This window comes from Taudactylus pleione, unplaced genomic scaffold (genome assembly GCF_031769625.1).
Source record: "Taudactylus pleione unplaced genomic scaffold, aTauple2 ptg001043l, whole genome shotgun sequence".
Classification (NCBI taxonomy): domain Eukaryota; kingdom Metazoa; phylum Chordata; class Amphibia; order Anura; family Myobatrachidae; genus Taudactylus; species Taudactylus pleione.
The window spans coordinates 368,356-385,984 of record NW_028285444.1 but is presented as its reverse complement, the minus strand read 5'-3'; the positions used below and the strand labels follow the sequence as shown (position 1 = coordinate 385,984).

Here is a 17,629-nt window from a genome sequence, read left to right as displayed (position 1 = left end):
CCGCTGGGCGCACATGCTCATTGTGCCAGAAGCGTTAGACTGGTTGTGATGGAGAGAAAACCATTGCAGAGGTGAGAGGTTTTAACCCGGCTCTAAAATAAGCTCTGGATTAGTAAGTGTCAGTGCTGCCGAAACCAGTATTGCAGCAGTAAACAGTGATATAGATTATGCGTTAGAGTTAAGTTATAATGAGTAGAACCACAAGTCTTTGCATAGATAAAAATGTAGTTCACTAATACCCCTTTTCCACTGCCGTTAAAACCCGGGCTATTGCTGTGTTAACCAGGGTAGCAGATCAGTGGAAGTGCCTCCTAGGAAAAAATCCAGACACAGCTGACCTGGCATTCCCTTCCGGGTCTCGAGCAGGGTGTTGCACAGGCAATACCCGGGTAAGGCTCAATGGAAACGGGTATCACAGGTCATCTGATCCAGGTCCCGTTCACAGAATTTCCTGGTTCTTGGTGATGATGCAATCTCCAAGCACCGGCAGAGGTAAGCCCCGGCAATATCCCGAGTCCAGCCTGCGGTGTAAACAGGGTTCAAGCTGCTGTGACACGGCTAGAAACCTGTGTTCATTGTGCCGGGCTAGACCTGGGATTTTGATAAAAAAGAGGTATAAATGTGCCATTGTCTCTCCTTCAATGCCATTTACATGAACCTGTCACACTAAAGTAATTCTAGTCTGTGCATGGGGATGCAGTCACTATCCCAACCGCTGGGATCCCGAAGGTAAGTACTGGGATTAGGGGGAGGGTTAGGGTTAGGCAAAAGGGGGAGGGTTAGGTTTAGGCACTAGGTGGGGAGGTTAGATTTAGGCACCGGGGAGAGAGGGTTAGGGTTACGGTAGGGACAGGGTTAGGGTTAGGCACTAAGGGGAGAAGTTAGGTTTAGGCATCCGGGAGAGAGGGTTAGGGTTACGGTAGGGATAGGGTTAGGCACTAAGGGGGGAAGTTAGGTTTAGGGTGCAGGGAGGGGGAGGTTAGGTTTAGGCACTAGGTGGGGAGGTTAGGTTAAGGCCCTTGGGAGGTAGGGCTGGGGTAGGGATAGGAGGAGAGTTAGGCACTAGGGGGGGAGGGTTAGGTTTAGGGTGCAGGGAGGGGGAGGTTAGGTTTAGGCACTAGGTGGGGAGGTTAGGTTTAGGCCCTTGGGAGGTAGGGCTGGGGTAGGGACAGGAGGAGGATTAGGCACTAGAGGGGGAGGGTTGGGTTTAGGGTGCAGGGAGGGGGAGGTTAGATTTAGGCACTAGGTGGGGAGGTTAGTTTTAGTTCCTTGGGAGGTAGGGCTGGGGTAGGGACAAGAGGAGGATTAGGCACTAGGGGGAGGTTAGGGTTAGGCACTAGGGGGGAGGTTAGGTTTAGGCACTAGGGGGGGAGGTTAGGTTTAGGCACTAGGTGGGGAGGTTAGGGTTAGGCACTAGGGGGGGAGGTTAGGGTTAGGCACTAGGTGGGGAGGTTAGGGTCAGGAACTGGGGGGGAGGGTTAGGGTTAGGCACCAGGGGGGAGGTTAGGTTTAGGCACTAGGTGGGGAGGTTAGGGTTAGGCACTAGGGGGGAGGGTTAGGGTTAGGCACTAGGGGTGAGGTTAGGGTTAGGCACTAGGGGGGGAGGTTAGGGGCAGGCACTAGGGGGGAGGTTAGGGGCAGGCACTAGGGGGGAGGTTAGGGTTAGGCACTAGGGGGGAGGGTTACGGTCAGGCACTAGGGGGGAGGTTAGGGTCAGGCACTAGGTGGGGAGGTTAGGGTTAGGCACTAGGGGGAGTAGGTTAGGGTTAGGCACTAGGAGGGTTAGGGTCAGGCACTAGGGAGGGAGGTTAGTGTTAGGCACTAGGGGGGAGGTTAGGGTTAGGCACTAGGAGGGGGAGGGTTAGGGTCAGGCACTAGGGGGGAGGTTAGGGTTAGGCACTAGGGGGGAGGTTAGGGTTAGGCACTAGGGGGGGAGGTTAGGGTTAGGCACTAGGGGGAGTAGGTTAGGGTTAGGCACTAGGAGGGAGAGGTTAGTGTTAGACACTAGGTTAGGGTTAGGCACTAGGGGGGAGGGTTGGGGTCAGGCACTAGGCGGAGGTTAGGGTCAGGCACTGGGGTGGGAGGGTTAGGGAAGGGACAGGGGGAGGGTTAGGATACTGACCAACAAAGTGTCAGTGTTCTAACCCTGTTGGGATGCCGAACGTTGGCATCCCATATGTATTCCCTGTACATGTAGCTGTAGGTACCGTCCGTGAGTAACACACCTAATCCCGGCTTCTTTCCTCCGAAATTCTGATGTTTTTCTCACACAGAATAAGCCTCTGTATTGGCCATTTAGGTTACTATATAAGGGATAATAAATAGATCAGGTCCCTGTAAGAAAACAAATGGCACATAATTGGCAATCTAAAGCTGTCTGGCTGGTATATCTTATCTCAAAGCCTCCTGACAGTGTTATTAATATTGGTCACTTAATATAATTCTGCTATTTATCTCTCAGCTGCAATAACAACATTGTATGTTAGACGGGGATCTTGTATGAGTCACTAACGTGTCAGCTCTCCATAACACGGCCATTAAATCACAAACGATGATAATAATGCACAATTAGAAGCACCAGCAATAGAAAGGTCACGTCTTTTCCTCTGGAGGAAATTCTGGGATGAGCAGAGTCTGCAGTAATTGGGGCCGGTATGAAATAGCAAAGCCGGGCTGTGGGGAGGGGGCCGGCTGTCCTCACACTCAGGGACTGGGGGAATATCCCAGAGTTTATCAGAGATCCTGTAAGGAAACCATTATTTTACAGACACCGGACTACGGAAACTTTCTAGGTTTTAGGAAACTGTTGCGATGTGGGCGCAATTTACACAATCCCCGCACAGATTTCCAGAAACGGACTGTTTGGTTTTCTAGGTAACCACAGACTTCTAACCCCAGAGATCTCCAGATTCTATGGGTGCATGGTAAAAGTAACCATCTCTGTTCATCGTGTTATCCTACAGGGTCATGTGAAAACCTCTCGTCTAAAATCAGAAAATCTTGAGGTAGATCCGCGTCACTGTGTTTAGCATTTACAGTGACATTATATTTATAATCGTGCGTCTACGGGTCACTCTGTTCATAAAGGGCACATTTCATATTAAGTTTTTTTTCATCATCTCCAAGTGCCTAAAATACAGCAAGTAGCAATCGCCATAGTGCAACATAAGCAGGAGAATGGGTCATATTTTGGCCTTGCTAGGGCTGCCCCAGTTCCCTGTAAGAGCTGTCAGTGTCATGCACAACTGGAGGGGTGTAAAGCGCACAAGCATTGGACTATGGAGCAGTGGAAACGCATATTTTGGAGTGACATTTTGCTATTCATTTCATCTGGTATTTATTTATTTATATACTGTAGTATAATAAATAGTATTTTACATTAATCTTAAGTTGATGTGTCTTTTGGGTCCGGGATAAGCATTGTGGCGCTATCCTTTACTACATTTTCTTAACTCGGTCTTAGGAGAGCTGCCGGCTACGATTTAGCTGCATAGAGGTGGGCACCCTAATATATTTTCCTATCAGTAACAGTATACAGCATCTCTGCCCGCACAGCAGTCAGATAACCACGCAGTATATCAGTAACAGTATACAGCATCTCTGCCCGCACAGCACTCAGATATCCACGCAATATATCAGTAACAGTATACAGCATCTCTGCCTGCACAGCACTCAGATAACCACACAGTATATCAGTAACAGTATACAGCATCTCTGCCCGCATAGCACTCAGATAACCACGCAGTATATTAGTAACAGTATACAGCATCTCTGCCCGCACAGCTCTCAGATATCCACGCAGTGTATCAGTAACAGTATACAGCATCTCTGCCCGCACAGCACTCAGATAACCCGCAGTATATCAGTAACAGTATACAGCATCTCTGCCCGCACAGTACTCAGATAACCACACAGTATATCAGTAACAGTATACAGCATCTCTGCCCGCACAGCACTCAGATAACCACGCAATATATCAGTAACAGTATACAGCATCTCTGCCTGCACAGCACTCAGATAACCACACAGTATATCAGTAACAGTATACAGCATCTCTGCCCGCATAGCACTCAGATAACCACGCAGTATATTAGTAACAGTATACAGCATCTCTGCCCGCACAGCTCTCAGATATCCACGCAGTGTATCAGTAACAGTATACAGCATCTCTGCCCGCACAGCACTCAGATAACCACGCAGTATATCAGTAACAGTATACAGCATCTCTGCCCGCACAGCACTCAGATAACCACGCAGTATATCAGTAACAGTATACAGCATCTCTGCCCGCACAGCACTCAGATAACCACGCAGTATATCAGTAACAGTATACAGCTTCTCTGCCCGCACAGCATTCAGATAACCGCATAGTATATCAGCAACAGTATACAGCATCTCTGCCCACACAACACTCAGATAACCACACAGTATATCAGTAACAGTATACAACATCTCTTCCCGCACAGCACTCAGATATCCAAGCAGTATATCAGTAACAGTATACAGCATCTCTGCCCGCACAGCACTCAGATAACCAAGCAGTATATCAGTAACAGTATACAGCATCTCTGCCCGCACAGCACTCAGATAACCAAGCAGTATATCAGTAACAGTATACAGCATCTCTGCCCGCACAGCACTCAGATAACCATGCAGTATATCAGTAACAGTATACAGCATCTCTGCCCGCACAGCACTCAGATATCCACGCAATATATCAGTAACAGTATACAGCATCTCTGCCTGCACAGCACTCAGATAACCACACAGTATATCAGTAACAGTATACAGCATCTCTGCCCGCATAGCACTCAGATAACCACGCAGTATATTAGTAACAGTATACAGCATCTCTGCCCGCACAGCTCTCAGATATCCACGCAGTGTATCAGTAACAGTATACAGCATCTCTGCCCGCACATCACTCAGATAACCCGCAGTATATCAGTAACAGTATACAGCATCTCTGCCCGCACAGTACTCAGATAACCACACAGTATATCAGTAACAGTATACAGCATCTCTGCCCGCACAGCACTCAGATAACCACGCAATATATCAGTAACAGTATACAGCATCTCTGCCCGCACAGCACTCAGATAACCACACAGTATATCAGTAACAGTATACACCATCTCTGCCCGCATAGCACTCAGATAACCACGCAGTATATCAGTAACAGTATACAGCATCTCTGCCCGCACAGCACTCAGATAACCACACAGTATATCAGTAACAGTATACAGCATCTCTGCCCGCACAGCACTCAGATAACCACGCAGTATATCAGTAACAGTATACAGCATCTCTGCCCGCACAGCACTCAGATAACCACGCAGTATATCAGTAACAGTATACAGCATCTCTGCCCGCACAGCACTCAGATAACCACGCAGTATATCAGTAACAGTATACAGCTTCTCTGCCCGCACAGCATTCAGATAACCGCATAGTATATCAGCAACAGTATACAGCATCTCTGCCCACACAACACTCACATAACCACACAGTATATCAGTAACAGTATACAACATCTCTTCCCGCACAGCACTCAGATAACCAAGCAGTATATCAGTAACAGTATACAGCATCTCTGCCCGCACAGCACTCAGATAACCAAGCAGTATATCAGTAACAGTATACAGCATCTCTGCCCGCACAGCACTCAGATAACCATGCAGTATATCAGTTACAGTATACAGCATCTCTGCCCGCACAGCAATCAGATAACCATGCAGTATATCAGTTACAGTATACAGCATCTCTGCCCGCACAGCACTCAGATAACCAAGCAGTATATCAGTAACAGTATACAGCATCTCTGCCCGCACAGCACTCAGATAACCATGCAGTATATCAGTAACAGTATACAGCATCTCTGCCCGCACAGCACTCAGATATCTATGCAGTATATCAGTAACAGTATACAGCATCTCTGCCCGCACAGCACTCAGATAACCACACAGTATACAGTATCAGTAACAGTATACAGCATCTCTGCCCACACAACACTCAGATAACCACACAGTATATCAGTAACAGTATACATCTCTTCCCGCACAGCACTCAGATAACCAAGCAGTATATCAGTAACAGTATACAGCATCTCTGCCCGCACAGCACTCAGATAACCAAGCAGTATATCAGTAACAGTATACAGCATCTCTGCCCGCACAGCACTCAGATAACCATGCAGTATATCAGTTACAGTATACAGCATCTCTGCCCGCACAGCACTCAGATAACCATGCAGTATATCAGTTACAGTATACAGCATCTCTGCCCGCACAGCACTCAGATAACCAAGCAGTATATCAGTAACAGTATACAGCATCTCTGCCCGCACAGCACTCAGATAACCACACAGTATATCAGTAACAGTATACAGCATCTCTGCCCGCACAGCACTCAGATAACCACGCAGTATATCAGTAACAGTATACAGCATCTCTGCCCGCACAGCACTCAGATATCCACGCAGTATATCAGTAACAGTATACAGCATCTCTGCCCGCACAGTGTCAGTAGCTATCGCTATATATATATATAGTACGAGCTAAACCTCAAAAACAGATGGTCTAATAAAATAATCAAAAAAATTGCATTACTTAATGCTTTAATATCAGACTTTGATCGTGCGCGAGGTTTGTTTCCCGTTGCTCATCAGGAGTAAAGCTGCCCAAACACAGGAAGGGCACCGCAGGGCAGGGGGCGCTGTTTTGGCCTGTCACTTTTCCTGTTTATTATCCTCCTCTCTTGTAGCCAGTGGTGTAACTAGGGTATTTGGAGCCCAGGGCAAATTTGAAAAGTGAGCCCCCCCCCCCCCCCCCGATGTGCGCGCGGCAAAAAAAATGGGCGTGGTCACTTAAAAATGGGGCGTGTCAACATGACACACACCCCTTTATTTTCACACTGAACATTCCTATCCATATGCACCTTAACCCCAGTAGTACCCCTTATACAGTACCCCCAGTATGCAGTTGTGGTCCCTCTTATGCAGGCCCATAGTAGTGCCCCTATACAGTATCCCCAGTAGTGGTCCCTCTTATACAGCCCCCAATTAGTTCCCCTTACTCAGTACCCCCAGTAGTGGCCCCCCAAAATGCAGAGCTCCATGTAGTGTTCCCCCTTATGCAGTGCCCCCAGTAGCAGTCCCCACAATGCAGAGCGCCCAGTAGCCCCTTATGCAGTGCCCTTTATATGGTGCCCCCAGTAGTAGTCCCCCCCCATATGCAGTGCCCTTTATATAGTGCCCCCAGCAGTAGTCCCCCTCCATACAGTTTTCCCAGTAGTGGTCCCCCTGATGCAGGCTCCCAGTAGTGACCCCCCCTATCCAGTGGTCCCTGTAGTGGTCCCCCCAGTGCTGTGCCTCTAGTAGTAGGCCCCTTTTATAATGCCCCCAGTGGTAGTTCCCCCCCCCCAAGTAGTAGTCCCCAGTAGAGGTTCCCCCTCCCGATTAAGTGCCCCCAGTAGTAGCCCCCCCCCAGTAGAGGTCCTCCCAATAATGGTGCCCCCAGTAGTAGCCACCCCTCCCCAGTTGTGCCCCCACTCCCAGTAGAGGTTCCCCCAGTAGTAGCCACCCCCCTCCCCCATTGTGCCCCCAGTAGTGCAGATAGGTTTAAAAAATATATATATAAAAATATACTTACCTGAATCCAAGCTGTTGCTGCTTCGGTCCGCGATACCGCTCCCGCCGACGCCGCCCGCCAGTCCTCCCGGGCTAGCGCGCTCAGTATTGTGGGACAGACGTCATGATGTCATGACCTCTGTCCCATTACCCACTGCAGGAGCCGGACGGAAGCCCGGCTCTTGCAGTGGGTGCTGCAGCAGTCAATGAGAGTCTATCTGACTGTTATTGGCTGCTGTTTAACACACGCCACCAGCGCTGGCGACGATGCTTGTGTTATGCCCAGCCTGAGCCCGCCTCCTAGCGCTATTGGGCAAGCGCTCAGGGGGAGGGAACGGGCGCAGCTGTGCAGCACAGGACCGGCGCTGGAAGCCTAGCGCCGGTCCTCTGTAAATGTGTACCGCTGACCGCACTCATTGCGGTCCGCGCTACACTGGCTAACTAGGGCTAGTGGGCCGGTACCGTGGCCCGGCGGTGCCCCCCCGTGCGGCCGGTCCCACGGCGCCCAGGGCACGCACCCCGCTCGCCCTGCCCTAGTTCAGGCACTGCTTGTAGCTTCCTCTTCTTTTATCCCCAGCATCTCCTGGCCTCTCCTATCTCTTCCCTGGCCCTTCCCCATGAGGCCATGGCCCTCTCTCAGGTGCACTATCTTATGTCCCTATTTATCCCCAGCATCTCCTGGCCTCCCCTATCTCTTCCCTGGCCCTTCCCCATGAGGACATTGCCCTCTCTCAGGTGCACTATATTATGTCCCTATTTATCCCCAGCATCTCCTGGCCTCCCCTATCTCTTCCCTGGCCCTTCCACATGAGGCCATGGCCCTCTCTCAGGTGCACTATATTATGTCCCTATTTATCCCCAGCATCTCCTGGCCTCCCCTATCTCTTCCCTGGCTCTTCCCCATGAGGCCATGGCCCTCTCTCAGGTGAACTATATTATGTCCCTATTTATCCCCAGCATCTCCTGGCCTCCCCTATCTCTTCCCTGCCCCTTCCCCATGAGGCCATGGCCCTCTCTCAGGTGCACTATATTATGTCCCTATTTATCCCCAGCATCTCCTGGCCTCCCCTATCTCTTCCCTGGCCCTTCCCCATGAGGCCATGGCCCTCTCTCAGGTGCACTATATTATGTCCCTATTTATCCCCAGCATCTCCTGGCCTCCCCTATCTCTTCCCTGGCCCTTCCCCATGAGGCCATGGCCCTCTCTCAGGTGCACTATATTATGTCCCTATTTATCCCCAGCATCTCCTGGCCTCCCCTATCTCTTCCCTGGCCCTTCCACATGAGGCCATGGCCCTCTCTCAGGTGCACTATATTATGTCCCTATTTATCCCCAGCATCTCCTGGCCTCCCCTATCTCTTCCCTGGCCCTTCCCCATGAGGCCATGGCCCTCTCTCAGGTGCACTATATTATGTCCCTATTTATCCCCAGCATCTCCTGTCCTCCCCTATCTCTTCCCTGGCCCTTCCCCATGAGGCCATGGCCCTCTCTCAGGTGCACTATATTATGTCCCTATTTATCCCCAGCATCTCCTGGCCTCCCCTATCTCTTCCCTGGCCCTTCCCCATGAGGCCATGGCCCTCTCTCAGGTGCACTATATTATGTCCCTATTTATCCCCAGCATCTCCTGGCCTCCCCTATCTCTTCCCTGGCCCTTCCCCATGAAGCCATGGCCCTCTCTCAGGTGCACTATATTATGTCCCTATTTATCCCCAGCATCTCCTGGCCTCCCCTATCTCTTCCCTGGCCCTTCCCCATGAGGCCATGGCCCTCTCTCAGGTGCACTATATTATGTCCCTATTTATCCCCAGCATCTCCTGGCCTCCCCTATCTCTTCCCTGGCCCTTCCCCATGAGGCCATGGCCCTCTCTCAGGTGCACTATATTATGTCCCTATTTATCCCCAGCATCTCCTGGCCTCCCCTATCTCTTCCCTGGCCCTTCCCCATGAAGCCATGGCCCTATTTAAAAAATGTGGGGGTGCAATACTCTCTCTGGCACAGGGCACCAAAAAGTCTAGTTACGGCTCTGGACAGAAGTACGGTGTCAGTGGGTCAGATTTGATGTGGTAGAAAACGGTCTCAGTGCTGTATGATGTCATTGTTGCAACTGTTTGTTGCTCGTATATTTATTACTGCCATCAATACATGTTATTATCGTATCCTTTGCTCATATAGAGCCAACATACTCTGCACTGTACAATAGGAGAATGTATATTCTTTCACATCACTTCTTTCATAGTGGAAGAAGGTCCGAGTCATTAGTGGGATCCATTAAGAGCCCTCCGGCAGCGCAAACGCATTAGCTCAGGTGACGCACGCACACACTGTCGGGTCAGGCCTAGCAGTGTAACATTCCGCTTAGTAGCTGCAGAATAAGCAGAGGAGGGATCACGGGGTCAGACGCCGTCCCCTCCCCGGTGCAATATCGAATTGCTCCGGTATGTTAGTATCCTCTGCTGTAACTCGCGGCGAGTTGGACATATCATTATTAGGAGCCATTCAAGCATGAATAGTCCCATTAGTGAGAAGATAACCTACCAGTATGTTTTTGTGACTATTGGGGAAACCTGAGCACCGAATCCAGTATAACATGGGGAGAACATAAACCATCTCCTCACAGTAATGACCATGGGGGGAGGAAACCCAGAGGCCCTGTGCGGTTATCATGCTATATATTAACCACTCTATCACTGTGCCATCCTTACCGTGCCAACCTTGCCGTGCCATCCTTGCCATACCTATTCAATCATTTAGGGGCATAATTATCATTAAATATTTGCAGCATATACCCACACATACTATGTATCCCCCTGATGTACTATGGTGGGATTGCAGCAGATATCGGAGTCCCTCCATTTCCATCTGTGACCCCCCCATAAGTTTCTATGAGTGATACCAAGCTGTCAGATATGCCACGTTCTGGAATGCTTCACATTCCTGGAGTATGCCGCTGTATCCCATAGGCTACACCTTGCAACACTTACCGGGAGAGGGATCTCCTGGAGCCCCCCCTGGCAATGGCCGCTGCACATGCGTGGTCAGTAGACCGTACATGCATGGTCAGTAGACCGTACATGCGTGGTCAGTAGACCGTACATGCATGGTCAGTAGACCATACATGCGTGGTCAGTAGACCGTACATGCGTGGTCTGTAGACCGTACATGCGTGGTCTGTAGACCGTACATGCATGGTCAGTAGACCGTACATGCGTGGTCAGTAGATCGCACATGCGTGGTCAGTAGATCGCACATGCGTGGTCAGCAGAGTGTACATGCGTGGTCAGTAGAGTGTACATGCATGGTCAGTAGACCGTACATGCGTGGTCAGTAGACCGTACATGCGTGGTCAGTAGACCGTACATGCGTGGTCAGTAGACCATACATGCGTGGTCTGTAGACCATAAATGCATGGTCAGTAGAGTGTACATGCGTGGTCAGTAGGGTATACATACGTGGTCAGTAGATCGCACATGCGTGGTCAGTAGACTGTACATGCATTGTCAGTAGACTGTACATGCGTGGTCAGTAGATCGCACATACGTGGTCAGTAGAGTGTACATGCGTGGTCAGTAGAGTGTACATGTGTGGTCAGTAGACCGCACATACGTGGTCAGTAGAGTGTACATGCGTGGTCAGTAGAGTGTACATGCGTGGTCTGTAGACCATAAATGCATGGTCAGTAGAGTGTACATGCGTGGTCAGTAGGGTATACATACGTGGTCAGTAGATCGCACATGCGTGGTCAGTAGACCGTACATGCATTGTCAGTAGACTGTACATGCGTGGTCAGTAGATCGCACATACGTGGTCAGTAGAGTGTACATGCGTGGTCAGTAGAGTGTACATGTGTGGTCAGTAGACCGTACATGCATGGTCAGTAGACCGTACATGCATGTTCAGTAGACTGTACATGCGTGGTCAGTAGACTGCACATGCGCAGGAGTCCCAATAGTGCAGACACCACTGATGCGGGCATTTCACTCCTAGTGCATAACAGGGGCGTTCTCCTTTCGGAGGCTCTGTACCTGCATTTGTTAGTTATAGATTTGGGCGGTATTACTGCATACTGCAACACGATTTTGGGCACTAATATCATGCCCAGATGGCATTTAGCATGTTATTATTGATAAATGGACCCTTTAATAAGTAACTTTGCAGAACCTGAAACAGAAAACAGCAGCAAGTTTGTTACGGAGAAAAACTACAATGTTAATCATCATATTACATGATTTGGATGGCTTTCCTATTGATATTGATTAGTATTTTCTTCTGATTGAAGGTACACCGGTTCTGCAGTTGAGCGCCAAGGAACCACATCGATGAGGAAGGTATAATATATTTGAACACAAACCAATTTCTGAAATTGCTCACTCTATGGCATGATTATACTGACATGGTATAAAACAGGATATATTATTCCACACGTCCATTTACAGGTAACAATAAATGTGTCTGAAGATGAAATGTAACAATTTTTGATCCTTTCTGTAACGTATTCTGCAGTACTTGTCACTTAGATGCATCTTGTGTCGCTGTCCGGCATAGAGTTCTCTGTACTCAGAAGCGTTAGATTCTGCAGCTGAGGCTGAAGCACCCGGTCTATGGCCTAGGACAGGACATGGTGCGGGGAACGGTTCAGACTGTCAGTCACTGTGTAAATCCACCATTGTGAGGCAGAGAGTAGCAGTAATGTGTTAAGTGCTATTCGGCTGCGATGCATCAGTTCACGCAGAAGTAATTCAGTCTCGCTGGCAGGTCAGCCAAAGGGAAGTCAATTAATAGAATTCTATGTACATTATATAACCAGGAAACTGTTACTCAGGGTTTATAGCCACATCCAGCCTTTAATGACAGCTGCAAGTGCATGGCTTATCTACCTACATCTATGGATGATATAAAGGAATGTGTGCAGACAAAATTAGACTGGGGGGCATACCGGCTGAACTGTAAAGTTGGGCCCACACGTATACAATCCTCAGCTCGATATCCTACAATTGTTTAGGTGTGTATGCAGTAATTTTGTAGGATCTTTAGTTGATTAACTGCTTATACCGCTGATTCAAGGGTCCGATTCCAAACGGTGAATGCGCCCTTCTTACAAGCAAATACAGGATTTGTAAGGGTGGGGTTCTATATGTGTGCTTAACCTTTATATAATAATAATAATAATAATAATAATAATAATAGAGATCCCAAGATCAGCCGCCCCCTTTCTTAAACTCAGACCCCCTTCTCTCTCATCAAACGTCATAGCCCATATTTGACAGACCCTTCAGTCATTGAATGTCATGGACCGATCTGAACACCCTGAACCCAGATCTGCAACCCCGTACCACTGGCAACCTTACCCCAAATCTGCACACCTTACCCCTTTCACCCCCTCTCATTTAAAGTAATTTCCCTTTCCAGATAGGATCCCAGTCATCCACATTGACAGCTTGCAGGGATAGCATAGACCATGGGTCTTCCACCTTGGCCCTCCAGCTGCTGTGGAACTACACTTCCCAGCATGCACTGCCATAGTTTTAGCATGCTGTTATATCAACTAGGTGGAAGTGCTTGCTGGGATGTGTAGTTCCACAGCAGCTGGAGGGCCAAGGTTGAAGACCCCTGGCCTAGACCATGACCCCTATAGCAATCTGACCATGTGAGCACATTAATTACCTGCGTCTCCGCCTAGCAGATGTGAATACTGGTTGTATTTTATGGGAAAATTAGCGCTGTTTGCGCGTTGAGCTCAGTCAGATAAATATTTTATATAAAGCTTGTGCACGTGACTGCTGGTCAGGGGTGCATCTAGGGATCTGAGCGCCCCTGGCAAGGTAATGGACTGGCGCCCCCCTCCGCCCATAATTTCAGGAAGTGCCCCCCAGTAGTAGTCCGCTCTATGCAGTGCCCCCAATAGTAGTCCACCCTATGCAGTGCCCCCAGTAGTAGTCCCCCTTATGCATTGCCCCCAGTAGTAGTACCCCTATATAGTGCCCCCAGTAGTCCACCCTATGCAGTGCCCCCAGTAGTAGTCCTCCTAAACAGTGCCCCCAGTAGCGGCCATCACCCCCCCATAACGTGACCCCAGTAGTGGCCCCCACAATACAGAGCCCCCAGTAGCGACCACCCCCCATAACATGCCCCCAGAATACAGTGCCCCCAGTAGCGTCCATCTCCCCCCCCTAACGTGCCCCCAATAGCGGCCACCCCTATACAGTGCCCCCTAGTAGTCACACTCTGCGTGCTCTGCTGTGCCAGATAAAAAAAAAAAAAGGCAACTTACCTGATCCCGCTCCTGACAACAACCGCCACTGTCCAATCCTCCGGCCCGCTCTCGCTTCTGAGGTCTCTCCCATGACCCGCTGCGGGTCCCTCTGTGGAAGCAGCAGCTGATGAGAGTCTGTCTGACTCTCATTGGCTGGCTGCTATAACAAACAGACAGCCACCGCTGGCGGCTGTGTGTTTGTAAATTGTGTAGGGCAGACCACTCTCACTGCGGAAGCCCTACACTTAGGGCCCGGGGGACTAGCGGGGTAGTCTACCCATTAGCTGCTGGTGGCACTGCCGGACGGCGCCCCCCCCCTTTGGCCGGCGCCCCTGGCGAGTGCCATCCTGGCCAATGGGTAGATACGCCCCTGCTGCTGGTGGATATTATATCGCTCCTAGTGGTTTTATATATATGGGCTAATGACATAAATCACAGCGATCTTCCTTATAGCAGTTACAAGGCAGCAGATGAGTTATTTTATACAGGATGATGGAAGCCCAAGGCGACTTTTGTCATCTATATATTTTCAATGGTTAGTAGTTTTATCACTGTAATAGATCCACTCAGCGCTGAGCCAGTAACATTTGCGCCAGGTGTATTCCAAGTGTCCAACAGGTACACTTACACCCAGCCAGGGCATAAACACAGGAAACATTTTTAAAGATTTATTTTCAGATTCGATATGAGGTTTCATTTAAACAAAAATCCCCCTATAATACAGCATAAAGCACTTATCGGCTTTAGAGGTCTATTTACTAAGCAGTGTTAGGACACAGGGCCTCATTCAGAGGCGGTCGGAGGATGCAAGCGGTCGCTCAGAAACTGGGCGGCCGCTTGCATCCTGACCGCCCGCCTCTGTTGCGGTCGTTAGGCTGTGGGTTAACACCCACAGCTCTAACGACCGGTCGGGTGATGGTCGCGATGGTCAGAGACCATCGCGACCATCGGGGCTTACGACGAGACCCTAGGGTAGGGTCTCACTTGTCGTAAGCCCCGGAGAGCTTCTGGCTCTGTCAGAGCCGGTAGCTCTCCACTAACATCACTAGTGATGTCAGTGGGGCCTCCCCCAAATGGCAGGCGTTTCCATGGGAACGCCTCCGTTTGGGCTGCCACCCCCCAGGCCTGCCTTCCAAACGGAGCGAGCTGTCAATCAACATCGACAGCTCGCCCCCTTTGGAAAGAGACCCGCTACGACCGGCGCTGTCGGTCGTATCGGGTCTCACGCATGCGTACGAGGGAGCCGGCTCCCTCATGCGCATGTGCACTGGCAAAATATCGAGGCAGCCGTGCGGTCGTAGACCGTACGGCTGCCTCTGAATAAGGTCCACAGAGTGGAAAGTGATAAGAAAGTGATAAGGTGCCAGCCAATCATCTCCCAACTGTCATTTTTCAAGCCTGTGAGATGGCAGTTAGGAGCTGATTGGCTGGCACCTTATCACTTTCTTATCACTTTTCACTCTGTCTCTGTCTCCTAACACTGCTTAGTAAATAGACCCCTTAGAGGTGAATCTGCAATCAGCCAATGAGACACTGCTATCTAGTTCTGCTGGCCGTCATTATTATAATCCCCGTGTACTGTATACGCGCCAACACACAGATCTCTGCAAGTGGTACGGCTACTGACAGGCGCACATGCGTCTCCGTGCAGGTCTACCTTACTCGCAATTATGCCATTACTCATCTCAGTCTGCATTAAGACGCCTCTTCTCCGCCTCTCCGATCATAAGGAAACGCAACTAATTTCAGGTGCAAATACATCAGCGTATGCACAGAAGCTTACAGCCTGTTCTGCGCGCATACGCTGTACAGTAAAAATCTTGCGCTAAGCGAACGAGCATTTATATAGTGTCAGCCCCAAAGTGTCTGTGATGGAATTCTGCGAGACCAGCTACTGGATCTTTTTGCGTTTCGCACTCTGAGCATAATGCGCCATTGACGTGGGAGTGACACTGCGGTGACTGGAGCCTGTCGTCGTCAAAATTTGCGTTTTCTATTCAGAACGATTTGATTGGTTCCATACATTTACATTTCTCTCGGTGTTAATGTTGTCTGGTGCTATGAATCTTTTATGAAATGTTTCATTCATCACATATAATACTGGATATATTCTTAGAAAAGAGCATTTCATATGCATGGTATGCAGGCGTACTGTGTCTCGCTGCTGTATATTTATATATGGGAATCATCTGTGATTATTTCTGTAAGCAGCAGTTACAGTCCTGGGGTTCTGTCAGTATAGCCGGCCTTGTACAGTAACATATCTTTATCTTCCCAGCACAGGATTGTTAGTAGTTTACAAATTGACAAATTATTTTTGATGATATGTATGGAAAAAACGTGTGGACTTTCCTGTAAAATATACCGAGTGCCTTAAACAAGAATTAATTATTACAGATAAATATTATTGTTAGGAATAAAAAATCGAAGCAAATTATAATTTGCACATTCTGATATAAAATGTCAGCCAGCGATTCAAACCTTATACCCCCACCCACCGCGGCTACTGACAGTCCGAGCCATGAGTGCCTTCCCCCAACCCAGGCTCCACAGCCCATGGGGCCGGGTAACAGCTCCACCTCACACCTAACCCTCAGGATATAAAGATCTGCTGGGTAACAACAAAAGGGGAGCAGTAGGGATCAGCCAGTAGGGAAGTTGGGAGTGTGTCCTGGGGAGTCTTATCACTAACAGTCATGGTAAAGGGATGAAAGGAGAAGGCTGAGTGGGCAATGGGATAGTCTGGCAGGCCGAGATCAGTACCAGAGGTGGGCACACATCAGGACACAGCAAACAAGATAGGGGCAGGGTCTCTCACCTGAGTTCCCAATCACGGTGACCTGTTGTGTCCATAGCAGCTGCCTTTCCCCTTGGATGTAACCGTGTACAGTTGGATGACCCCAGTACTTGGCATTACATGCGGTACACCAGCAGGGCAGACAGAAGTATTTGCAGGGCTTGACGCGTACACTTGAGTCGTTCACCGAATTAGTGGCATTTGGAGCTTTCTTTTTAGGGTACTGATGTGCTGAGAGGTGTCCGGCTAACTGGGAGAACCATTCCCTGCCTCAGGAACAGGGCAGGAAATAGTGACAGACAACAGCAACAATTGGTCAGGGCAGGTATAGGAACAGGGGACAAGAACACAATATTTCGGCAAATCATGGAGATCGCTGGGAATTCACTGTAGCTGGGATAGACCGAGGAGTAGAGACAGCGGATGCTACACTGGAGGGAGGGAGGCACTACATGGCTAAGGAGAATGCACTGAAATACAAAGGTCCCGGGTTCTAAACCCAGCAGAGCCTCACGTATAACTAGGCCATTATACTCTTATATCTACCCTGGCTCCCTTCAATAATAGAGGGACCCTTCCCAAAAACCCCTGAAGTGATAAGAGGAAGTTTAGCCTAATATCAGTCATAGATCACCATACAGGCCATGTATCTCTGATTCAGTGTTTGTATAGAGTATATGGACACCTCATCCAATACCACAAAGCTGTACACACTCCCATGGCTCCCGTCTTCTGAATGCCAGAAATCCTAATGGACATACCAGCTATTTCGGGAAGAGCACCCCTCCCAATTCTTACCTAGCCACTCACACCCTCCCTTGCAACCACGGATGTCACCTCAACATTGGAATAGAGGGCCTGATTCAATGCCGCTCGTTCGCTCCGAGCGATGTTCGCACATCTGCGCATGCGTATGGGTCGTAATGCGCATGCGCCAACCAGTCATTGCG

General features: G+C 49.4%; 1 protein-coding gene across 1 annotated transcript in view; it reads left to right on the top strand.

Moving 5' to 3' along the window:
* Positions 1-17,629, top strand: part of LOC148453994 (connector enhancer of kinase suppressor of ras 2-like) — a 970,642-nt gene that overhangs the window by 748,540 nt on the left and 204,473 nt on the right. The window contains exon 15 of the mRNA XM_088461402.1: positions 11,909-11,957. Coding sequence (XP_088317528.1) covers positions 11,909-11,957 — 49 coding nt within the window. The remainder of the gene's footprint in view (positions 1-11,908; positions 11,958-17,629) is intronic.